We start from the raw sequence: 24979 nt of genomic DNA on the forward strand, positions 1-24979 counted from the left end.
TGGATTGCCTGAAGAAAAGCCGCCGACGGGAATAAGGTGGTGGAAGACGTTGGAGTTCCTTTGAGAAAAGTTTGAAGAGATCGGTAAAACTAAGGCGAATAACTCCAGAAGATGTCTCTGCCATCGTTGTACGGTATTTCTTATCACTGGCGTATGGATCGAAGTAGGAGAAGTCATGATAGAAAATTCCGATTAGAATGCTGCCATCACAGAGGAGAATGAGCTACCACCGTCAAGAGAAACGATGAGCTGTTTGTCGGACAAAAGTGAGGCACGGCGGAGATAAATGGTGACTCTTGTGAAGGATCTTCGGGATATTCCCGAGAAAAATTCAGATCCGGTGGAACAAAGTCGACCTACTGAAGAGGCATCAACCTCTACTGCAGACGACCGCCTATAGGCCGGAAAAGAGAGAAAGCGGCGACTGGTATGCTTCTGACACAAACACAAATGTAGATCTGACCGGTGTTCCATTACCAAAGAAATAAAACAAAGACGAGGATTGACTAGAGATGACAACAGAGCGAGAAACAAGAAAAAGAGGACACACAGATAGCAAACAAAAATGAAGGAGGAGGCGACGCCGGCGAGCATGAGCTCCACCGGCGTCGGAAGACAAAGAGAACTTGAAGCTTCGATAACCGTGTCAGAGAAAAACTAGGGTTCATCTGCATTTGAAATTGTTTATTTCGTCTCATTAGAACAAATATAAACTTTTGTGATTTATTTTTTATTAAAGATTACAAAAAATCTGGGTTACTTTAGGGTTTAGACAAATATATTTACATTTAATATAAATAGTACATATAAATTATCGTTATTCTATAAAATATATGAGTTTGAAATGATTGAAACTTCAATCTTTTGTCTTTTTAATATCAAAATTTACATATGAAATGATGGGTGAAGATGCAAATGAATAAAGGTATCGGAGTTAAAATTCAGAAACTCAAGGTTCACACTAAAGCAGTCGATGATGAGATTTGGGTTCATGCTATCCAAGAAACGAAATATGAGAAGTTTTAGACAAACTGACTGGTAAAATGATAGGCTCAGGAAGGTTTACTATCCTAAGAAGAGAGGAAAAGAAGTAGTAGAAGAGGAGTGTTGAGAGTAATGACGTTTGAAGTTTGAACAATAAGAAAGGAGTGGGAAAGCTTCTATTTCGTGGAGAGTATTTGCATTTACAACAGTTGGTTGAGCTGAGTGTTAGTATAAAGAGGAGTCTGTAATTCTTGAGGAGTTTTATGCTTTGTTGTAGTTTGTTATAGACGTTATGAGTCTGTACTTCCCGATCGAGATGAGATCGGTGATTTAGAGTGAAACTCGTGATGAGAGTGTAGCTCGAGATCATACTACAAAGTTATACACATTTGTACTTCCTTTATCAATACGAGAGTGAGATTTACAGTTACAGATATCAAATGTCTATCACTGGTGCGGCGAAACTGGTCGAGATCACCGCTTCGGAAGAGAGATGGTAGAGACGAGGAACGGGAGTGATCGGAGAAGACGACGGTCACAGATCCAACGAAACCGATGGATCTCCAGCGGATTCAAGACGATATGGATATGATGAAGCTTCGTTACGATACGATGGCTCGAAACGATTGATCGACGACGACGAGGTTAGAATCGATGACTACAAAGGTCGATTACGTGGAAAAGAAGATCGAGGCGATAGGTGTCGAATCCACTTCAAGATTCGAGACATTGGAGAAGAAGATGATGGATATCACGAATCTATTGACTCGATTAGAAGATACGGCAGTCTTCAATCAACGACCTGGGAAAGAGATTGCTTCACCTTCACAACCCCGCGTTGATCAGGTACCGATCATGATCTCTGAACCGGAAATATCTCCATCTCAGCTAGGTTATCGGGGAATCCAAGGAACTCTTGTGAATCGTGATAAACTTCTGTGGAAAATTGAAATGCCTGTATTCTCTGGTCCATTGCCGTTCGATTGGATATCTCGTGTTGAGAGATTTTTCAGGTTTGGGAACTACAATGAAGAGGAAAAGTTGTATCTGGTATCATTGAGTTTAGAAGGTCCAGTGTTGCAGTGGTTTAATGAAGAAAGTATCAGTGATCCGTTTGTTAATTGGGGAGAGTTCACGAAGAGGATGTTAGACCGATTTGGGGGTCCAATTGATAATGATCCAGCTGCAAGGTTGTTCTGTCTACAGCAAGAAGGAGACATTGTGGACTACGTCAATGAATTTGGGTCTTTGAGGAATCAAATGACAGGAATCGATGAAAAGAACTTGATTAAGGTGTTCTTCAACGGCATGAAGTCAGAAATGAAAGAGGTTATCCGCATGAAGGAACCAGTAAGCTTGACTGATCACAAACTGGCAGTATTGAAGAGCAGAGTACAGCTTTCTGTAAAGTGGTTAGTTCTGCGAATGGTGGTGAGGGACACAAAGGTTCTCAACGTCATTCCAATAATGCTCGTGCTGGCAACTATTACAGTAAACCAACGGGGGAGAACGTTAAAAGCATAACAGGAGACAAGAAAGAAAACATCCCTCCTCAACAGGCCAACATGAGAGGTTACAATTTTCGGATACAGAACTTGATCGTATGAGAAAAGACAAGGTCTGCTTTCGATGTCAAGCGCCTTGGACTCCAGCTCATAGGATGGAGTGTCCGAATCGCCAATTACGAGTGTTAACAGTGATCAATGGACTAGAGCTTGAGGTTATTGATTCAAATGAAGAAGAAGAGTTACAAAATAAGCAAGACCAACAAGTTCTACACACATTGTCGCTTAACTCATACATGGGCATTGATTCCCCAAAGACAACTAAGATGAGGGGATACATATGCAATCAAGAGGTGATAGTCATGCTCGATAGCGGAGCATCCCACAACTTCATCTCACCCGAGGTTGTGGACAAGCTGCGATTGAAAGTTTCTGCAGATAACAGCTTGAACGTGCTGTTGGAAAATGGAGTGACTGTGAACGCTGTGGGAACTTGCCAAGCAGTCACTTTCCAGTTAAACAAAACCAACTTCATAAGTGACTTCATCTCTCTTGAACTGGGAAACGTCGATGTGATACTTGGTATTCAGTGGCTTGAAACCTTAGGCAAGTGCGAAGTGGACTGGAAGGAGCAGGTCCTTTCGTTTGTCTATAATAGGAATAAGGTGACTCGGCTTGGGGAGAAGGCCCTGCATTGCACCAACTTCTCATTCAAGTCATTGAAACCGGTCTTTAGAGTTAGTAAGTCAGGAAGAGAAGTGCTGCTTGCTACCTCTATTGCTACATCGTCGACTCCAGATTTTTCACCAAAGTTCTCACTGCTACTCCAAGAATTTGAAGACGTTTTTGCGGTCCAACTTCATTACCTCCCCTCGGAGGAAGTGAACACGCAATTACGTTGCAACCAGGAGTTACTGCAGTATCTGTTCGACCTTATAGGTACCCACATGCCAGCAAAGTGGCAATGGAACAGATGGTGAATGAGATGCTCGTGTCTGGTATCATAAGACCGAGTACTAGCCCTTTCTCCAGCCCGGTGTTACTGGTTAAAAAGAAGGACGGTTCTCTTCGTTTCTGCGTGGATTACAGGTCTCTCACCAGGGCTACGGTGCTGGACAAGTATCCTATACCGGTTATTGATCAACTATTGGATGAACTCCACGGGGCATCTGTGTTTTCAAAACTGGACCTTCGTTCTGGTTATCATCAAATCAGAATGGTGGAAGAGGACATTCCTAAAACCGCGTTCAGAACAGTGGAGGGTCACTATGAATTCTTAGTAATGCCGTTTGGCTTAACTAATGCACCAGCGACCTTCCAAGCGTTGATGAACAAAGTTTTTAAACCCTTTCTCCGTAAATTTGTATTGGTGTTCTTTGACGATATTCTGATTTACAGTAAGGATCACCAGTCTCATGAAGAACATTTACGGCTAGTGCTACAAGTCTTGAGAGAACAGAGGTTGTTCGCGAATCATAAGAAGTGTACTTTTGGTGTGCCGTCAGTAGAGTATTTGGGTCACATGATATCAGTTGATGGTGTAGCAACAGACTCTGCGAAGATCAGTGCTATGCAAGAATGGCCAGAACCGAAGACAGTGAAACAACTACGTGGATTTTTGGGTTTGACGGGGTACTATCGCAAGTTCATCAGAGACTATGGCAGTATTGGTTGACCGCTGACAGTTTTATTTAAGAAAGATCAACTTTTGTGGTCACAGGAAGCACAAGAAGCGTTCAACAACCTGAAGTATGCTATGGTTCATGCCCATGTATTAGCTTTGCCGGATTTTGAGAAAACATTTGTTATTGAGTCAGATGCATCAGGGTTTGGCTTAGGAGCAGTATTGATGCAGGATAAACGACCTATAGCGTTCTTTAGTCATGCATTGACACCTCGAGAACAGTTAAAACCAGCTTATGAGAGGGAGCTCATGGCAATTGTGATGGCTATACGTAAATGGAAGCATTATCTTTTGGGCAGGAAATTTCTAGTTCATACAGATCAACGCAGTCTCAAGTTTTTGTTGGAACAGAAGGAGGTGAATCTGGAATATCAGAAATGGTTAACGAAGATTTTGGGGTTTGATTTCGAGATCTTCTACAAACCGGGACTAGAGAACAAGGCAGCTGATGGTTTGTCACGATCGATGTCAGTTTCTACATTGCTACTCTCTTTAACGGTTCCAACAGTCTTACAATGGGAAGATCTGTTCAAGGAGATTATGGAAGATACAGCAATACAAGGTACTATTACGAAGATTCAAGATGGTGATTTACAATCTAAGAAGTATCAAGTGATCGAGGGAAGGTTGTGGTCGAAGCATCGCTTGGTTATTCCAAAATCATCACGCTTCATTTCTGTGATTCTACAAGAGGCCCATGACAGCAAAGTTGGTGGTCACTCGGGAGTGTTAAAGACGGTTAAACGTGTGCAATGCTTGTTCTTCTGGAAGGGAATGTTCAAGCAGATTCAAGAGTATGTTGCCTCCTGTAGCGTGTGCCAGACGCATAAACACTCTACATTGTCCCCTGCAGGATTACTTCAGCGTCCCCTGCAGGATTACTTCAGCCTCTAGCCATTCCTGACCGTGTGTGGGATGACATCAATATGGATTTCATAGAAGGTCTTCCGACATCGAATGGCTTCAATGTGATCTTGGTGGTGATTGATCGCTTGAGTAAGTTCGCGCATTTTGTGAGTTTAAAACACCCTTTTACGGCGTTGGATGTGGCAAAGAAATTTGTATCTGAGATTGTTCGATTGCACGGATTCCCGAAGAGCATTGTCTCTGACAGAGACAGGATTTTCTTGAGTTCATTCTGGACAGAAGTGTTTCGTTTGGCTGGGACTACACTGAAGTACAGTACGACTTTTCATCTGCCAACAGATGGTCAGTCTGAGGTCTTAAATCGATGTATGGAAACATATTTGAGGTGCTTCAGTTCTTCTCATCCACGGTCCTGGCATGCTTACTTGGCGTGGGCAGAGTTGTGGTACAATACCACGTACCACAAGTCCTTACAAACAACTACGTTTAAGGTCCTCTATGGCAGAGATCCTCCTCCTTTGTTACGCTTTGAACCTGGCTCTACGGCTAACTTCGAGCTTGATGTTGCTTTACGAGAACGTGATGAGATGTTAGACGATTTGAAGCATAATCTATTACGTGCGCAAGAGATTATGAAGCAGCAGGCCGATAAGTCAAGGCGGGATGTTGAGTTTAAGGAAGGTGATATGGTTTACTTGAAACTGCAATCTTACAGACCGAAAACAGTCGCAAGACGCTTCTGCCAAAAAATAGCTGCCAAGTATTATGGTCCTTATAAGATAATTGCGAGGATCGGGTTGACAGCTTATAAGCTACTCTTACCTGACAAGGCCCGTGTTCATCCTGTATTTCATATCTCTCAGTTGAAGTTGGCGCTTGGTCAGCAGGAACAGAGTACCATCTTACCTCCCGGAGCTATTGTTGCAGCAGAGGAACCTTTGGAGCCTGAGGATATGTTGGAGAAACGTTATGGGTCGAAGGGAGAGTTGGAACTGTTAGTTCATTGGCGTGGTAGATCCTCTCTTGAAGACTCGTGGGTGTCATTGGAGGAGTTCCGCGTTTGTTTTCCTTCGTACCAGCTTGAGGGCAAGCTGGATTTCGTTGGGGGAAGTATTGATAGGCTCAAGAAGGTTTACTATCGTAAGAAGAGAGAAAAAGAAGTAGTAGAAGAGGAGTGTTGAGAGTAATGACGTTTGAACAATAAGAAAGGAGTGGGAAAGCTTCTATTTCGTGGAGAGTATTTGCAGTTACAACAGTTGGTTGAGCTGAGTGTTAGTATAAAGAGGAGTGTAATTATTGAGGAGTTTTATGTTTTGTTGTAGTTTGTTATAGACGTTATGAGTTTGTACTTCCCGATCAAGATGAGATCGGTGATTTAGAGTGAAATTCGTGATGAGAGTGTAGCTCGAGATCATACTACAAAGTTATACACATTTGTACTTCCTTTATCAATACGAGAGTGAGATTTACAGTTACAGATATCAAAGATCTATCATAAAACATTGTAAGAACCAAATGAATAACATTGTAAGAACCAAATGAATCTTCAAGAAGAAAAATTGACGATAATGGTGTGGTTGTCAGGAATAAGACAAAATTAGTTACACAAAGATGCTCTTAAATTTAAGGAATTGTCATTGATCTACAACTTTTTTCCCGGGCAGAAAATCTACAGGTTATATTTCCTTCTTGCTAAAACAAAGCTGAATTTCTTGTACCAGCCTGGCAGGCCTGTGAGCGTGTAGCAGACTAGTCACAGTACCCCGCTGCACTGAATCAAAATCAAATAAACGTATATAGACAGTTGTACGCCCCCGGGTACAAACCCATCAAATATTTTTTTATATCCAATTTATGTAACAATGCCAAAGAAAATCATATTTCTGACCATTGAATGAAATGAATTGAAGTTGCAGAGACAAGATTATGCATCTAAAAAGCATCTAAAAACATTTGATATCACACGCCCCCACATGGAAGGCAACACTTTTTGCCAATCTGGATGAAGAGCCGCTGTAATAGGTCTGGTTGATCATCTTCATCCTTTTTATCAGGCGAGGAATCCAGCAGTGGTAGCTCCGGTGGCAAATGCCTATGGAATGCATCAACTGCTGCAGCTACACCATCCTCGTTCTCCAGTACTTTCGCTAGCTCCATCACTCGTGATTTCACCTGAAATACCACGATGTGTTCTTTGATACATTTCTTTCTAGTATTAAAACTTTGATATATGTATAGGATTACGGTTGTGAGACCAAAAAAACTTTCTTTATTTGCTCAAAGCTTAACGTATTGGGTTTTGTTTGGTTTTGCAATAAAGAGAGTTCTTTACTCTTTAACATCCAACATATTTATATTTATGGAAATTTGGGAAATATAAATTTGGGAAATATCCAACATATTTATATTTATATTTATATTCATGGAAATTTGGGAAATATCCAACATATTTATATTTATATTTATGGAAATTCGGGAAATCAAGATTGTTTACCTCTGGTTGAAGCATAAATCTTATGGAGTTACAGAGGTTCTCAACATTGAGCTGAGCTATCGGTATTGGTGCAGGCCCAAGTCCTATCTCATAGATCCTGTCACCCCAGAAGAACTGATCACCAAAGAACGGCACAATTGTTGTTGGACACTGCCAGGCATAATTCAGATGCATATAGGCAGCGTTATATTACATGTAGTAAAGGAAAACAGCTATAATTTCACCACAGGACACTTGTGGTAATGGGGGTATAAGAGTAAAAACGTTTTACCCCAGCTTTCAGTCCAGTCGCTGTGGTTCCAGCACCGCCATGATGAATCTACATATCCACAACACGAGAAACAGCTTCATTTATAACATAATATCTTGGAAGACATGAATGTAGGCAAAAACATTGGGACTCGAAAGAGGGTTTACCACAGCTGAACATTGAGGAAACAACCAATCGTGAGGACAGTCCTCTATGAGGAATACATTTGCCGGAACATCAACAACTGAAAGATAGAAGATGAAAATGTTTTCTGAATCAAGAAAAGCCAGAAGAAAACCACACATAGCGTCAAAAGAAATGGTACAGGAGCTGCTTACGGTTTCCCAGGCCACCCCAACCTCGATCAACTATCCCTCTTTGTTCTGTATCTCTCAGAGTCTCCAGTATAATGTCCATTGTGCTTTTGGGATCATCAAGAGGCTGTTAAGGAAACAAAGCAACAATACTGTGAGCTGAAACTAGTGCACCACCAGTTAAACAAACAAGGGGGTCAGGAACATAAATTGTTGAAACAAATATATCGATAAGATACAATTATTCACCTTGACATTAAACTGATACAAATCTAAGATTTCAATTTGTTTTTTTCTTTTAATGTTTATTTGCAAGGTTCATTGTCATCACTATGCACTATACTAATTATTACCAACAAAAAGGAGCTTACCATGCTTCCAAACCCAATATATATGGGCGGTGATCCTCTTTCTATCCAATGGATAAACTCTTCCCCAGGTTGGTACTTCGATCCAAGGTTCATGAAACAATACCCAACAACATCTACTAAAGGACCCCAGTCTGCAAAATTTAGTCAAACAAAAGCAAAATCATTCAGATATCTATCTATCAAAGAAAAGATAAAAGAGTTCACAATCAAAGATGTGTCCTTGAGACCAATGACACATGATAAACCTTCAGTGGGATACATGTATCGGGGATGCAGCTATGCTCTTACCACTTGGCTTTGGCACAACATGAGGACTCCACATGTACGCAGTAGGCAAGTGAGAAATTGAACCATGGTAGGTACTGAAATAAGCGATAGGTGCAAGGTCTAGCTTCCTCTTCCTAAAATCATTTATGTATGTCCTTATGCTCCACCATACCATCAGATCAACAACTATATATGACAACTGAAACGAAGAAAAGGTTACGAAAGAATAAGCGTTCATAATAACAACATATCGAGATCATTAAAAAGAACCAGTAAAGTCTCCATCAAATACCCAATACGCAGCACTTTGAGGAACACGGGCCAAAGGGTGGGGAAATTCATGAGTGGGCCTGCCTACAGGAAGAGGTTGTAAGAGAGCAGGACAACATATAACACTGACTTTAAGATGAAAACCACAGAAGTCAACTCACGTCCAAGGCATTGTGAAAAAAATATGTATGGGTACTCCAAGAGCTTCAGCAACATGCACATGTCCTGCAATTAAAGCCAAAAACCACATCATTAAGCAACCTAGTAAATATAATAGTTAAGAAAAGGTTAGAAACAAACAATACGGTGCTGATGAATCAAAAAGTTTACCATATGCAGGAGGGTTTGCAATTATTGCTTGAGCTCGGAAAGAGGCAGCAGTTTGCATATCAGGCTCTGTGCATGCCGGAAGAAGAGACTCTATGATTGCCTTGAGTTGTTTTCTCTGCTTTGCGATTTCTCCAGGCCCAGAAGGAATGAGACCTTTATTTCTCGCCATATCTACATTAATAAAGAGCCGTAACAGTGAGCTTACCTCTGATGAGTGCTACCATTAAGAACACTAGAATATAAATGGATCTTTTCATTGAGGGCTTCTTACATCCAGCTAATTCTCGGGGATCACCACCCAAGGGATAGAACTCTACTCCAGCAGACCGTATAAAAGAGGAGAAATTTGCATGAGTTGCCAGCCTAACACGATGACCAAATTCCTGAAAACGAAGAAAAACCGTTTGTCAATAATGCCAATGACCAATGGGTTCACTACAATGATAACAACAAGGGAAAAGAGTCAACAACATATACGTGGATAATGAAGAAATTAAACTAGAGTTAGCAGATTCGAAGATATGATGTATGCATCCTCATAGTCGATTACATATTTATTTCACAATTTTGAGATCACCTGGAGGCGCTTTGCAATGGCTAGAAAAGGCTGCACATCGCCTCGAGTTCCAACCACAAGTATAACAATCGTTAACCTTGGGATGGATCTGAAGGATTCTGCCAAGGACTTTTCATAAGTGACTGTCCCCCCTTTGATTGGCTGAAACTCCAATAACTCCGATACCGGAGTTCCTCTATTTATATCAACTTCCACTGTCCCGTCATTTTGTATTCTGACTAGCTCAACAATGAGTTTTTGCTAGAACAACAAGAAGAAAAAGATAATCAACAAAGAAAAATATTTGCAATAACCAGAGTTACAAAGGCAATGTTTACCTTTTCACGCTCCGACAATCTATCTAATTTCGAGTTGTGATTCACAGGAGAGGCTTTCTCAGTCAAAGACCGAGAGTACTTAATCTCATTGTCATCGATTAGCATATCTCCATAGAGACCAACAGGTGCAGTCGTGCAGTGGTCCAGTCCTTGAAGAACATATACAATCGTGATCAGGTGTTAGAATCAGACAAAAGCAAGAATGGAAAAAAAAAAGGACTAACCCCTAGGCCAATCAGAAGAACCACCAGGTGCATTCTTCTCTACAGAGGAGCCAGTAGATGTTTCCAATAAACTCGCTTTCTCACCATCATCCTTCCAACAACTGATCCCATCGTCGTTTAATTCTTGCAATGGATGAGTAGCTACATCACTCGCCATCAATGCAGCACCAATAACAAAAAATGAACTTCTGAAGCAATTATACAGAGTTTGACATTTATTCGATCAATGGCTCCTGCCAAACGCTGTAAAGCAGCAAATCAGAGCTAGCGCCAACCAGTCAATCCTCAGGGAAAGTTAGCTGCACCTTACACAAAGCAAAAGGGACAAGGATGTAAATAAATGAAATGTCGAAAAATTGGGTGTTTCTCTTCTTTTTTTTTCTCTTATCTTTATCAGATAAATCGAGAACAAACAGAGTCTTGTCTCTTTCACGAGAAAACAAAAAGGATCCATCTTTAACTCGAAATTTTAAAACGACTCAAGAGAATTCCTCATTAATCAAACATACAGAACGAGAAAAGAAAGAAACCCACAGGAATGAAATCGAAAGAGATTGCTGATGACCTGAGCGAAAGCGCAAGAGATAGAAAGGAAGATTATGGTTTGGGGAAAGGATTGTCCGATTTCCCAGGGGTTTGGAGACTTTTGAATCAACCAACTGATGATATATTTATTTGCATAAATAAAATAAATATCATTCATTTCATTTCATTACGCGATGCCACCGATTCATTATTGTGGAATTATATAAATTCCAAGACAGTAAGATACTGCGACTTTTAAATTGCTATGTTCGGAAAAGCATCAGGGATTACTCGAAAATAATTTTACAGCATTTTAGTATCAGTGTCTTGTTTTGGTACTCTGGGTAAATTTATTACTCTGGTCTAGTGGGTTAACTATACATTAAAGAGTAATTGCACTCTACACACAAGGATTATAGGGAAATTAGGTGAATACACATACAGCGTTTTCTTCGTTTATGTCGAAATATTTATGACTATTTTACCCCTACTCCATATACGATTATACTCTATTTTTTTTGGACATCGATTCTAACCTACTTAATATCTCCACTTTTACAAAAAAAAAAAAAAAAAAAAAAAAAATTGCGGGGTTCTCCTCTCTCTCTCTTTCTTTCTCTCCTCCCCTTCTCTTCATCTTTCAACCTCCGATCTGTATTTGGCAGTCTGAGAGATGTATCTGTTTGAGGAGGCTTTCTTTTAATCTTGTTGTCTTCTCGATGGATCTGCTGCATGTGGCTCCGGATCATCTTGATCATCGGTGTAGATCTAATCTTAGATCTGGCCAGCAGTTTGGGGTGGTTCTGTTTTTCCCCTTCTTCCTGGCCGAAATCTCTCCTCTGATTGATTCCATCTTCTGCAGATTTTGTGTTCTATCCATCTAATGGATTTTTATTCCCGGGTTCAAGTTTCCTTTCTCCATTGTTGGTCTCTTTTGATTCAGTCAATTTTCGTTTCCTTTCAAGTCTTGCTTCTCGAGATGAGATTGGCATGGTTTTGGATCGGCTCGCTCCATGTCTCTTCTCAAGAGATTGGCTTTCTTATTGGCCAAGTCATTCCTTATTGATATTGCGTCTTCCGGATGATTGATCATGGTTCATGTTCCTGCAATTGTTCAGCCATTCCGGGTGTTTAGAATCTTTAAGTTCATGGTTTAAACTGACTGTGCTTATTCACTATTGGAGGAGTCTGTTATATTTGTGGTACTTGGTTACTCTCTCTCTCTCGAAGTTGCATGGAGTAAAGCTTGGTGGTACTAGAATGATCTTCCATTGTTGGGCTTTAGATAGTGATTCAATTCAGTTATGTTGGTTTGTAATCAGTTTGTTTTTGACTTAACTCCATTTGTTAGGGCTTAGGACTCGAGGAAAATGTTTTTCCCTGGCTAAAGATTGTGTTTATGTATCTCTCCTATCTTTAAAAAAAATCTATCTACACTTTCAAAATTTATAGTTGGCATATTTCTCTTTGTCTGAACTCTTTCCTTATCTCCTATTTCCACAAGAATCACTATCAAAATTCTGTTATACAAATCAAAATAATGGAGAATAACAGAAATCAAGATAACACAAACTTATGTATCTGTGTTTCTGAACTCTCTCCTAATTTGTAATCATCATTCCTTTTCATTTTGCTTGTAAAAACCTCAGATTTCATGTTCAAAAATGGATATAGAAAAAGAACGTAAATGTAGAGTAAAGAAGAATTATATGTTGTTTTGAAAAACCGCAGATTTCATTTGATTTGAGAAGATGTTACAACATAAATCTCAAGTGATTTGATCAGATAAAACGATCTACTACCCTAGTCATGAACCAATTAACAGAGAGTTCTAAACTTTGTAATTTGTGATTTTTATAGTTGTTTAACTTGTTAAGAATACTCTTTACGTGCTAAATATAATATTGAAAGTTTCCAACAATTTAATTTGATACAATAAAGATTTTAGCCATGTATAATTTTAAGTAAACCCTTTTAATTAGCTTTAAAATTCATTTTTAGACTACTACCACAATTTATAGCATATAACAATTTTAACATACATTTACATGCATATTTTAATTAATATTTAAGATTCTTTGGTAACCTGCCAACTTATATAATAACATAAATTTTACTTTTTGTTTTGTATTGATATTTTAGATTACTTTATGAGATTCATTGCTATAGGGTTAACATATTTAAGAATGTGTAACAATTTAATTATCCATTATATCTTTATTTTAGAAGTCTATAACCATAAGACATAACACATACTAAAGACAAATAATAAATCACATATAATAGTGTTATTAATGTTGAACAACCTATAAAACATGATATCAAACCACATTATGTAACATCTGCCAAATTTAACGTTAGATTACTAACACTTTTAATAGCCTGTAACCAATAATTTATTAGCTAAATGTAATATTAGCTGCTATATTAATAACTATCCGGCTAACTCAATACATCTTGTTTATATATTGAGATGATACTTATCTACTTAGTTCAAAATACAGATATTGGTCTCATGAATCATGCATTGGAACTGAGTTGAGGAAAAAATGCCATTGACTTGAAAACATACCTCATCGTGGTGAAGAAGATATTTGTGAGGGGTTATTATTATTTTTTGAAAAAAATTGAGGGGGAGCCTCACCTCACGTAACTAGGGAGGGAGATAAATTCCAGTTTAATGATTTTTTTTTTTTTTTGAAACACCCAGTTTAATGATTATTATTCGCCCTCAAATAAGTTTTTTTTTGTTTCTAATCTACATACATCCTAGTCTAATCCATTATCTAATCGACAGGAGGACTGTCTGGTCATTTACATTCTCCTAGTTGCAATGCAAAGCCCACAATATTTTTGCTATAGGTAGTTTGCTAATTACTAACTTCTTTTAGGATTTTGGCCAAATTGACTCTACATTAAACTAGGTTAAACTAGGTTAACATCTTTATATATAAATTATTTTATGTATTATATATTTTTACATATTATAAAAATAATAAATATATACTCCCTCCGTTTCATATTAAGTGTCGTTGTAGAGAAAAAATTTTGTTGCAAAATAAGTGTCGTTTTAACATTTCAATGTAGAATTTATTAATTTTATTTTTCTATTGGTTAAAATATAGTTTTTTTTTTGCAGCAAACGGCTATTCTGTTACACAAACTCGAGGTGGTCTGGGTAACCAGACCGGAATAGAACAACCAATAAAACAAAGCGATCTATGAAAAGAACAGACATTCCTAGCTAACGAATCGGCAGTTCTATTTTGCGCCCTTGGGAAGTAACTGATCATGAAGTCCGGAAAACACATCTTGAGAATTTGTATGACCTCCAGCTCAGTTGAAAAGTTTGGCCAAGCTTGTGGATCTGCTATCATTGCAATCAGGTCCTTGCAATCTGTCTCAAATCTCTGACAGATCGAGTGCTGTAACATACTCTCCATTGCCCATCTTAGCACTTCTAGTTCCGAATGTAGTGATGTCTCACGTCTCCTTAAGTTTCGTGTCCCCATTAGTTGAATCTTCCCCATGTTATCCTTCCAAACCCATTCAATTCCACTGAATTGATATGTGGATGTCCATGAACCATCCACCATACAAATACTACTCAAGCTTAAGGCTTGTGTTTCTTCAGCAATTTGTGCCTGTGCAGGGACAGTTCTAGTATCATTTGCATTATACCATCCTTTGACACTCACTCTTTGCATATATGACTACCTCCAGTGGATCCCTGTTTATACCTCTGAATAGCTTATTATTCTTCGCCTTCCATATGTACCAAATTATCCAAGGATAAAGGTCTTTATTATCTTGTGGCTCCATAATACTATTTTTCCTCCAAAATAGATAGTTCATGTTGGCGTAGATGCTTGAGAAAGGGAAAAAAGTTTGAAAGTTTGACGATGTTGATGATAATGCCCATGCTTGTACAGCAGGTGGGCATTCAAAGATCGCATGAGTAACTGATTCTTCTGGCTCTCCACATCTTGGGCAAAAGCTATCACATCGCATATTGCGATGCACCTGATTCCTTGTGACTGCTACCTGCCCTGAGATTAATTGCCATATAAGATGACAAATCTTTTGAGGTGCATTCACTTTTCAAGGAAAGGCTTGGAGTTTGGTTATACTAGGTTATAGAACTTCTTTTTCCTAATCATTTGTCAATATATTTGTCGCTACCCAATATCCAGATTTGACTGTATATTGACCATTTTTGGTGTAGCTCCAGAAAAAGGTATCGCGTCGATGAGTAAGACTTATGGCCAGACTCTGAATCATCGGTATGTCCTCTTGGTCTATATACTATTCCAGTAATCGAGCATCCCACTCCTTTGTTTCAAAATTAATAAGACTGCTGACGGTCATCTTTGGATGCACTACTGGAGCCCTGGAGCGAAAAAATTTAAAATCTACATATTTTAGTTGGATTTATAAATATTACATTGATTTCTAAATCAATCAAAATATATAAACCAATAACATTTTCTTAATAACTAAAACTAAAATTAAAATAAAATCAAATACGTGGTTACTTTCAGATAACAATAACCGATTTGCATCATATCTAATGAGTATATTAGTAATATATATTTATTTAAGGTAAATTTGGATAATTTGGATATAAAATATGCAAACTGAATAGATAATTTGGTTATTTCGATTAAAAATATATAATCGAACTAGGAATAATGGTATCCATAATTTTATGTTTTTTTTTTAATATGAGAACCATATCTTTCCGGATCTAGAAAGATCCGACTTAAACCTATTCTGGTTTTTTATAGTACTTGAATTGGTTTTTACCCCTGTTCGAAACGCGGCTAGCGTATGCATGGTACGGGTGGTCACCGTGGTGAATTGAGCCAATACGGTTACATTATACGGCAGACCGATTTGTCTCCGCCGAGAGCGCTTTATAACCGTTACGCGGCCGCGTTACTTAAAGCGTGGTGGGCCAAAATCAGTTAATAATGTATTCAGACATAATGAGATTAAGCCCATTATCAAAAATGCAGCAAAAAAATATGATAAAAAGACAAAAATAACACTAAATCAAGTTTTTGTTCCCAAACTAACACTCAAGGTCAAAAGTCACAAAAATAGCACTTAATGTTTTATCAAAAGTCACAAACTTAGGGTTTAGAGTTAAAGGGTGGGGTTTAGGATTTAAGGTTTAGGGTTTAGGGTTTAGAGTTTAGGGTTTAGGGTTTAGATTTTAAGGTTTAGGGTTTAGGGTTTAGGGTTTAGGGTTTAGAGTTTAGGGTTTAGGGTTTATGGTTTAGGGTTTAGGGTTTAGAGTTTAAGGTTTAGGGTTTAGAGTTTAGGGTTTAGGGTTTAGAGTTGAGAAATGAGGTTTTGGGGATAAGATTTCAAATTTTGAAAAATAAAAAAATTAAAATTTTTAAAGGATAAACTTTGAAATGTGCTATTTTGGTCATTTTAGTTTTTGAGTGCTATTTTTGTGATATAAACTTAAAAATGTGCTATTTTGGAGATTTGACCAAAAAATATTACCATTAACATCACTGCAACTCGTGTTCTTGAAAGGCTTCACCTCACCGATCTTCGATGGCTTCACCTGTGCAACACCATGGATTGACAGTATTTTCTTCAAAACCGATTAACTTGACTCCTTCCAAGCTTCATCCACATTGGTTCTTCTTTTATTACTGGGAATCAAAACTCAATCCTTCACTTAACAAAAAGCTTTACATCACCGTGGAAATTACATAGATATTAAGCTTTGTAAAGGAGAAAGATTGAGCTGTTACATAAAAAAGAAGAACTGACTTAAATATCATAGAGAAGGAGACAAAAAAAACTGAAACAAACCAAAAACGAAAAAAATTCCAATGGAAGTCGGAGAAGCAAAAACAAAAATAAACTTTCTCAAAAATAGAAGTTTGAGAAAAGAACGAGTTTTGTTTCTTGATTAATTTCGACCCAAATTTAAACCACCTAACAATTTTAATTCGGCCCAAAACTAAACCACGATCAATTTATTTCAATATGATAAATATCACCAGATTAACATGGCACGTTTGTCTCCATTGGATACCAGCCCACCAATATATCAAAGACATTAACACCCAATAGCTCATTAAATACTGGGCCACAATTAAATTATGAATCTTTTGCACATTTTATACTGATAATTTAATAAAACCTATGTTTATCCCTGATTTTTAAATGATCAAATCTCCAAAATAGCACATTTCTAAGTTTATATCACAAAAATAGCACTCAAAAACTAAAATGACCAAAATAGCACCTTTCTAAGTTTATCCTTTGAAAATTTTAATTTTTTTATTTTTCAAAATTTGAAATCTTATCCCCAAAACCTCATTTCTCAACTCTAAACCCTAAACTCTAAACTCTAAACCCTAAACCCTAAACCCTAAACCATAAACCCTAAACCCTAAACCCTAAAATCTAAACCCTAAACTCTAAACTCTAAACCCTAAACGCTAAACCCTAAATCCTAAACCCCACCCTTTAACTCTAAACCCTAAGTTTGTGACTTTTGATAAAACATTAAGTGCTATTTTTGTGACTTTTGACCTTGAGTACTAGTTTGGGAACATAAACTTGATTTAGCGCTATTTTTGTCTTTTTTTCTTTTTAAATAACTCGCCAGGTCCGGTACCGCCACACGGACAGCGTCTAGCGCGATTCCGAAAAGGGGTTTTCTTGGTAAGGTCATTAAAAAAAAAGCGAGCAACCTATTGACTGAGTGAATTAACAGAAAAAAAAAAAAGAAAAAAAACTCGTGAAACGACGGGTCCAAAAGAAGAAATAGAAAAACAATCTGATTAAAGTTGTGGAGTTTGATTGCCCTAAAAACAAGCAATTGAAATCGAAAAGAGAAGCCTTTAAATTCGCTGCTGCCATTATGATTATGATTATGATTATGATTATACTACCTCCGGGGGACTTGTGAGAGTCATTGACTCGAATTGGGTTGGGTTTTTTTGTCATCCTTTTTATCAGATCCGCAATCTTAAGATCCGGGAGGTATTCTCAATGGCGAATCATCAAGACGACGAGGATTTGGAATTGGCTCTTAAGATGAGTATGCAGTACAATCCCCCAGAGGCCAAACGGAGCAAACCCATTGAAGAAACTGGATCCGGATCTGGTGAATCGCCGGAGGCCAAAACACGGCGGTTGCAGAGGGAGATCATGGCTGCTGCGGCTGAGAAACGAATGCTGTCGTTTCCTAAGAGCCCCAGAGCTCTGGCTTCGGTTGCTGATAGCTGTAAAGGGATTGGATCCGGTGGTGGTTTGGAGTTATCGCCTCAAGAGTCTAATCAGCTGTTCACAATGGTGTTTGGGAATGAGGTTTCCAAAAGCATACTTGCACAGTGGACTAATCAAGGCATAAGGTACCATGGATTTATTCAAAATTTAATTTTGATGCATTGCTGTCAGCATCAAACTGACCATTTCTAGACTAGATATTGGGTTTTGATGCCTAAAACCCACTTTAAAATGCATGATGATGATGATGATTACACTGCTTGTGATTGTATCTAATTTCTTCAGTCATTTGCATATATCCTCTCGCTTTTTTTTTTTTGACAATTCTGCTATAGGTTTAGCCCTCATCCTGAAACTACTATAGGGTTAGTGCAGCATGAAGGTGGCCCCTGCGGTGTTTTAGCAGCATTACAGGTAACATTCTCTCTCTCTCTCTCTTTTTTTTTTTAATTTCAATTTCAATTTCTTGTCTGGAGCATGTGAACCTTCTTACAGTGGAAGCTGACTGCTCCTTTTTTTTTCTTTGTAGGCATTTGTTCTTAAATACCTTCTTTACTTTCCGGATGACATAGGAAAAGATTCGCCGAGTTTGGGTGTCAAAACATCTAAAAACCCTTATGTCGCATCAGACTCTTTCTCTTCTATACCAGAAGAAGCAAAAACAAGGTGATTTCTTTTTCTCATGAGTGTTTGTTATTCAAGTCCGAATTTTCGTTATCATGATCTCACCATCTGTCATTGTATTTTTTTTTTGCAGGGCCCTTGTTAGAAGCATGTGTGAGATTCTATTTATGTGTGGGAACAATAACCGTGCTGTAGTAGCGAGTTTCCTTTACTCTGAGGATCTCAATACTAATCAGAAAGATGAGGTAAGTTTCTTTTCCATATTTGGTGCAAGTTTTTAGTTTTGCTTCACTGGTTGGTTATTTGCTGTTGCAGGTAATGGCTGCTGGGCTCCCCATTGAGTCTGCTTCAGATTTGCAAAAGATCTTAAGATTTGAGACATTCACAACTCAGTCCAGTGCCCTTAGTAAGATAGCAGGCGCAATAACTGCTTTCCAGAGTCGCGTGGGTGCTTTGCTATTCCTTATTTCAGCTTTACTCTCCCGTGGACTGGTATTGACGCAACCTTTATCCTTATTACTCTTTAAAAAAAAAAAAATGATAATATGAATGAGGATTGAATTGGCATTTCCCTCACACGATAGGTTTCAGTTTTTCTAACAACTTGTTGGTCATTGTGGACCTTACTATTGACGTTATAGCCAGAAATAGAATTTATAGAGAAAATCTCATCTGATACGCAAGCTAGTCCTACTGTGTTAAAGACCACATCAGCATTTAGAAGTTTTGGTTTAGATTTCTAGACTATTCTTTGATTCGGATGTGAATCAGAATATCAAGTTGCAGACTGGATCATTGTGCTAGATTTTTCATTCCCATTATTTAGGTCAGCTACAGCCGTATATAATTAAAATTATTTTTCCATAAACAGGATACTGTTCAAAACGACAGGGATGATCCAAACCTCCCCCTGGTAACTGCACCATTTGGACATGCCTCCCAGGTAATAGAACGAACACATTTCCAGAATCCACTTTGATCTGTAACTTGTCCTTGAGTAATAATGATTTTTCTCTGTACCCTTTTTGATTAGGAAATCGTAAACCTGCTATTGTGTGGTGAAGCGGTTCCTAATGTGTTTGATGGAAGGATGGATTTTGGAGGCGGCATGTTTCTGAAAGGCATATCGAAGAATGTTGAGGTGGGCTTCCTGACGTTGCTCGAGTCTCTCAATTTCTGCAAAGTCGGTCAGAACCTCAAATCTCCCAAATGGCCTATATGGGTCGTTGGCAGCGAGTCACATTACACCGTCCTGTTTGCACTCGATCCAGCTGTCCAGGAAGAAAACGAACTTGAGCTGAGAGAGTCTCAGATAAGAAGAGCTTTTGATGCAAGAGACCAGAGCGGAGGAGGTGGTTTCATCAGCGTGGAGGCCTTTCACCAAGTTGTTCAGGAAACAAACATTAGACTGCCAAATGAGAAGATGAATGAGATCTGCGCCATGGGGTTCATTGTGTGGAGCGAGTTATGGCAAGTGATCTTGGAGCTGGACAGAAACTTGGGAGGAATCAAAGATTCATCAGGAATGATGGGAAAGAAAGTGTTTGATGTCTATCACTTCAATGGGATTGCTAAATCAGATATAAACGGTGGTGGTCAAGCTATGGCTGTGGAAGGTGGGACGGTTCCTGTTCAAAGGCCAAGGCTCACCAAACTAAACGTCTCTGTCCCTCCTAAATGGACACCAGAAGAGTACATGACGTGTGCAACGTCCAGCAGCTCTGACAAAGACTCAGAAGTGAACCAGCCTAAGCCGGCACAGCATGCACCATTGGTGGATTGTATCAGAACTCGGTGGTCACGAGCCACTTGTAGCTGGGCTGGAGATCCTCCAAGTATAGTCTGAAGAATGTTATATTATGGGGAAAAGGGGAAATCGCTTATTTGATTGGGCGGTTTAGACGCGTTTGAACTTTCTGTGCGTTTCTCCTTTTTTTCATTTTGTTGTATTATTATAGAACTTTTGTTATTTGTTGAGACTAAACATTATTTTGAGACAAATGAATATGTTCAACTGAAGCATATAATTTTCTTTTAAACCAAATGAAAAATTCTGACATTGTTAAACAGGTTCATAGGGTTGTTGATGTAGATTACACGCTTCTTTCTAGCGTTTTTGCCAGAGTTGTACTGATGTAGACCAGATGGTTCGAGTCAAGAAGGGTTTGTGGCGAACATCTCAAGACTGCTCTTGACGAGCTAGGTTTATGTCCTCACCTATTCTCCTTACTATCGTTTGTTACTTTCTCTCCAAATATTATATAAGCTGTAGATTGAAATCTATACATCATAAGGAAGTATTATTATAAGCTGTAGCTTGAAATCTATACCTAATAAGTAATTTCACTGAAGATTTGATTACTTTAACTGAAACATATTAAATAAGCCGGCAATAGAAGTAACTCGGAGTCAAAGCCGGCGGACAAAACTCACCAGTCCCCAGAGTCATAAACCCATAAATGGGAATCAACTTAAAAATAGATGAACTAAAAGACAACAAAACCCAAAACAAAATCAAGTAGATGAAGATCAAAAGAAACCCAAAACATCTTAGAACAATTATGCATGTCAAATCAAGGAAGAACCTTTGTGTAGCACAATCAATGGAGTCACCACAGGACCAAAGCCACCGAGAAGAAGGACCTCCTATAGTGGCCCAATAAGATTGTGTCTCTTACATTTTTCAAAAAGTTTCCTAGTAAAAACAAACTTGAATCTTGTAGAAAGAGGTTTGAAATGGCGCAAGGCGAGACGAAGCGAGGAGGCTGGAGCTTAGCGCCCAGCGCCATGGCGCCATTTTACCATCGCTTTGTGTACCTGCAACACAAAAGGTACTATGCAAGACCATCTATATACATATTAGTTAAACAAGAATGCTAAGACAGAAACTAAAAACACCAAATCCATAAATAAAACTCAAAGGTTCATATAGCAAACATCAAATGAAAACACCAATTTCAAAGCTGAAAACACCAAATTCAAAGCTAAAAACACCAAATTCAAAAGCAAATGAACTTCTAGTCAGATTCAGAATCATTCTCCTCATACTCCAAATCTTTCTCGTAGCCAAAAACCCTTCCTCTCCTTAAATATTCTCATAAACCGTTTTTGATAATTGTACAATTTTGAATCGTTTTTTTTTGTATAGGTACACCAAATCGGCGCTTTTACCGCTTTAGCAAAATATCAAAAACGAAGAAAAGCGAGGTAAAGCGAGGGTTTTACGTACCTCGCCTGGCAATGGGGTCCCTTGGCGATGAGGTCCTCGCTTGGTGGCGCTTAGCGCCATGGCGCTAAAAACGGTCGCTTTTTTAAACCAAGAGAAAGATTGAAAAATTGTGTCTCTTGAAGCTTGCAAAACATGTGTATAGATGGAAGTTTTATCTTTGAGGTTGATGCAACAAGATCAAAAGATATGTATGTTTCAAGCCACGAAGAAGAGGAAAACAATGAGGAACAATATGATAACAGCGAAGATCTTGATCATGAGCCATCTATTTGATGTAATTCGAGCTAGATGCTGCAGAAGAGCGCTGCATGCTCCCTCTACATCAACTAAAGATTCATCCATATTGCCATCGATTCTGTTCCATAAAACCCACATATGTTAAACTAACCTTCCCTTAAACTATCTATATGGTGAGGTTTTGGGTAAGAATGTTAAAGAACCTGATAGCTAGCTTTCCTTGTTGAGTGACCATCGTAGCTAGATGTGCGAATATTCCACTGAGCTCTGTTATTATTCCACACTGTGAAGAGCTCTGTTTTGGGTATAATTCTCCAGCTCTGTTTTGGGTATAATTCTCCTGCTTTGGGACTGTTTGTAGTAACATGGACATCTCCATTTGTTGCGATGGTGCATTCTCGATGGTGGATCTGCATCTTTTCTGCCATGTCACAAACAGAAAATCAGATGTTTATATATTGTTTGATCATACAGCATAAAGGAAAACGGACACAATCAAGGGCATACCTGAAGGAGCTCCACTATTTGATGGCGGCAATCTGGTGGGTTGCAGAAAACCAAACCTAATTAGATAAGAGCAATAGTTTATGAAAATAACTTAGTGGCTGTACGCCGGACATGAAGAGTTTCACGCCGGTGATTCTCATACTCCTGAAATTAAATCGTATGAACACAGAGAATATCAAACACCAGATTATAAACGAAAAAACAAAAACAAAATAGAAAGAAGTGTCCAACGGACAATCGATTACATTTATGCCAATCACTTAGTCCTTCAGTATTGGTCTGGGTTTCGGGTATTTCGGTTCGGTTTCGGTTCGGTTCTTCGGTTCCAGTTATTTTGCCAAGGCCTAAACCTATCATTCATTTTCTCCTAATGATACTAAACCCATCATTTAGTTTCCTCTCTTAATGATACTAAACCTACCATTCAGTTTCCTCTCCTAATGATTCTAAGTGATTATACCTTTAATTATGTCGGGTCTTCTTCTTCCTTCCATTTCCTTCTACTTTCTCATTGGCATCTTCCTTATCTTCCTCATCTAAATCGCATCCCGCTATCAAAAACAAGAAGTTCAATCAATAGTTTCACATATCAAAGCTCAATTATAAATTCAACAAACTCACCAATCACTTAGAATCAACTTCCCTTTTAGCATCTGAAAGGCTTCTTCTTGGGCTTGTTCCCATTTGAATCCGACATTCTTCTTGATCACTTCAGTCAGAGGAGCAGCAATGGAATTGAAGTCTGGAACAAATCGCATATAGAAGCCGGTAAGACCATGGAAACTCCTTACTTCACCCACGGTCGTTGGACTAGGCCAATCTCATATGGCTTTGATATTATCCTCGTCCACACTAAGTCCATCTGCACCTACAGCAAAACCTAAGAAGACCACATGATCTGTTCCAAAAGAGCATTTTCCAAGGTTAGCAAACAAACGTTCTTTCTCAAGAACCTCAAGAACAGATTTCAAGTGCATCTTATGTTCATCCATGTTCTTGCTGTAGATAAGAATGTCATCAAAGTAAACTACAACAAAATGACCAATGAATGCTCCCAAGATATGGTTCATTAAACACATGAAGGTGCTAGGTGCATTAGTAAGACCAAATGACATAACAAGCCACTCATGCAACTTCGTTTTAAATGCAGTTTTCCACTCATCACCTTCTTTCATGCGAATATGGTGATAGCCACTTTTCAAATCTATCTTAGAGAAGACACATGAACCATGCAACTCGTCAAGCATGTCATCTAGCCTAGGAATGGGATGCCTATACTTTACCGTAATGTTGTTGATGGCACGACAATCCACGCACATGCGACAAGAACCATCCTTTTTGGGCATGAGGAGAACTGGTACGGCACAAGGACTGAGGCTTTCCCGGATGTAACCTTTCTCCAGAAGGTCACCAATCTGTTTCTGAAGTTCATTGGTCTCCACCGGATTGGTACGATAAGCTGGTCGGTTTGGTAGGGACGCACCTGGAACAAATTCTATCTGATGTTCAATGCCTCGTATTGGTGGTAATACTTTAGGATTCCCACATGGAAAAACATCAGAAAACTCCTGCAAAACATCTAGAAGTTCACTCGGAATCTCCAGTGCATGGTCAGAAGAAGATGCCATAAGAGATTCTTTGTATACAAGTAAAAGAAATGGCTTTTGAGAGTAAAGAGATTTCTTGACCTGACTTGGCTTAATATAGAAATTGGAGTTCCGTTGGGATGATTCAGGTTCATCTGGCTTGGGTTCTTTGTCACGGTTCCTCTTGAGTTGGATCTGATCTTGATGAACCTCCAAAGGTGTTAAAGGAACCAGCGTGATCTTCTTTCCCTTATGATCAAAGGAGTGTCGGTTTGTGAAGCCATCATGCACGGCCCTCTTATCAAATTGCCATGGCCGGCCCAAGAGAATGTGACATGCGTCCATAGGAAGAACGTTGCAAACAACCTCGTCCTCATATCGGCCAATGGTAAGGGGGGACGGTAACTTGTTCTTTCACATACTGTTCTCCAGCCTCGTTTAGCCATTCCAACCTGAAAAGACGAGAGAGAGAGGCCTAGTAGCAAGCCCTAGTTTCCTGACAAGAGAGTCACTAGCAACATTAGTACAACTCCCACCATCAATAATCAAAGAAC

The 24979-nt window shown here is 38.8% G+C and overlaps 3 protein-coding genes and 1 long non-coding RNA gene across 7 annotated transcripts; 1 reads left to right on the forward strand and 3 right to left on the reverse strand.

The window, feature by feature from the left end:
• Window positions 1-6857: 6857 nt before the first annotated feature.
• On the reverse strand, window positions 6858-11182 carry LOC106406983 (sterol 3-beta-glucosyltransferase UGT80B1). 4 transcript variants are annotated; one of them, XM_013847750.3, is made up of 15 exons: window positions 10989-11182; window positions 10455-10753; window positions 10231-10379; window positions 9914-10153; window positions 9608-9719; window positions 9337-9507; window positions 9168-9231; window positions 9029-9086; window positions 8758-8935; window positions 8470-8600; window positions 8123-8225; window positions 7952-8028; window positions 7806-7853; window positions 7535-7684; window positions 6858-7212 (listed from the first exon to the last, which is right to left on the reverse strand). In XM_013847750.3, the coding sequence occupies exons 2-15, from the start codon at window positions 10609-10611 to the stop codon at window positions 7000-7002; spliced, it is 1851 nt and encodes a 616-aa protein (XP_013703204.1). In that variant the 5' UTR covers window positions 10612-10753; window positions 10989-11182; the 3' UTR covers window positions 6858-6999. The 4 variants fall into 4 exon arrangements, with proteins under 4 accessions (XP_013703204.1, XP_013703206.1, XP_013703205.1 ...); XM_013847752.3 differs by having other exon boundaries at window positions 11020-11172; XM_013847751.3 differs by having other exon boundaries at window positions 10455-10759; window positions 10989-11169.
• Window positions 11183-17641: 6459 nt separating this feature from the next.
• On the forward strand, window positions 17642-20888 carry LOC106410722 (ubiquitin carboxyl-terminal hydrolase MINDY-3). The gene is made up of 7 exons (XM_013851296.3): window positions 17642-18367; window positions 18578-18656; window positions 18772-18908; window positions 19000-19111; window positions 19182-19358; window positions 19738-19809; window positions 19900-20888. Exons 1-7 carry the CDS (start codon window positions 18006-18008, stop codon window positions 20710-20712), a joined length of 1752 nt encoding a protein of 583 aa, XP_013706750.1. The 5' UTR covers window positions 17642-18005; the 3' UTR covers window positions 20713-20888.
• A 340-nt stretch (window positions 20889-21228) lies between these two features.
• On the reverse strand, window positions 21229-22187 carry LOC125589055. Its single transcript, XR_007325247.1, has 2 exons — window positions 22096-22187; window positions 21229-21683 (listed from the first exon to the last, which is right to left on the reverse strand). It is a non-coding gene; the product is annotated as an uncharacterized LOC125589055 (long non-coding RNA).
• Window positions 22188-22290: 103 nt separating this feature from the next.
• On the reverse strand, window positions 22291-23333 carry LOC106407776 (syntaxin-31). Its single transcript, XM_013848640.1, has 4 exons — window positions 23300-23333; window positions 22840-22895; window positions 22536-22753; window positions 22291-22450 (listed from the first exon to the last, which is right to left on the reverse strand). Exons 1-4 carry the CDS (start codon window positions 23331-23333, stop codon window positions 22291-22293), a joined length of 468 nt encoding a protein of 155 aa, XP_013704094.1.
• Between the last annotated feature and the right edge of the window lie 1646 nt (window positions 23334-24979).

The sequence above is a fragment of the Brassica napus genome, chromosome C6 (assembly GCF_020379485.1).
Source record: "Brassica napus cultivar Da-Ae chromosome C6, Da-Ae, whole genome shotgun sequence".
In the NCBI taxonomy this organism is placed as follows: domain Eukaryota; kingdom Viridiplantae; phylum Streptophyta; class Magnoliopsida; order Brassicales; family Brassicaceae; genus Brassica; species Brassica napus.

What these genes read in the sequence shown, in the direction of transcription:
- LOC106406983 (XM_013847750.3), bottom strand. Translation starts at nt 10,611, where the DNA reads ATGGCGAGTGATGTAGCTACTCATCCATTGCAAGAATTAAACGACGAT. An exon ending in TTCTTCTGATTGGCCTAGGG is followed by an intron (nt 10,380 to 10,454) that starts GTTAGTCCTTTT and finishes ATGTTCTTCAAG; the next exon opens with GACTGGACCACTGCACGACT. An exon ending in CGACTGGACTGAAAGCTGGG is followed by an intron (nt 7,685 to 7,805) that starts GTAAAACGTTTT and finishes TATGCCTGGCAG; the next exon opens with TGTCCAACAACAATTGTGCC.
- LOC106410722 (XM_013851296.3), top strand. Translation starts at nt 18,006, where the DNA reads ATGGCGAATCATCAAGACGACGAGGATTTGGAATTGGCTCTTAAGATG. An exon ending in CCAGAAGAAGCAAAAACAAG is followed by an intron (nt 18,909 to 18,999) that starts GTGATTTCTTTT and finishes TTTTTTTTGCAG; the next exon opens with GGCCCTTGTTAGAAGCATGT. An exon ending in CTTTACTCTCCCGTGGACTG is followed by an intron (nt 19,359 to 19,737) that starts GTATTGACGCAA and finishes TTCCATAAACAG; the next exon opens with GATACTGTTCAAAACGACAG.
- LOC106407776 (XM_013848640.1), bottom strand. Translation starts at nt 23,333, where the DNA reads ATGGAAGGAAGAAGAAGACCCGACATAATTAAAG. An exon ending in AAATAGTGGAGCTCCTTCAG is followed by an intron (nt 22,754 to 22,839) that starts GTATGCCCTTGA and finishes GTGACATGGCAG; the next exon opens with AAAAGATGCAGATCCACCAT. An exon ending in CAAGGAAAGCTAGCTATCAG is followed by an intron (nt 22,451 to 22,535) that starts GTTCTTTAACAT and finishes TTTATGGAACAG; the next exon opens with AATCGATGGCAATATGGATG.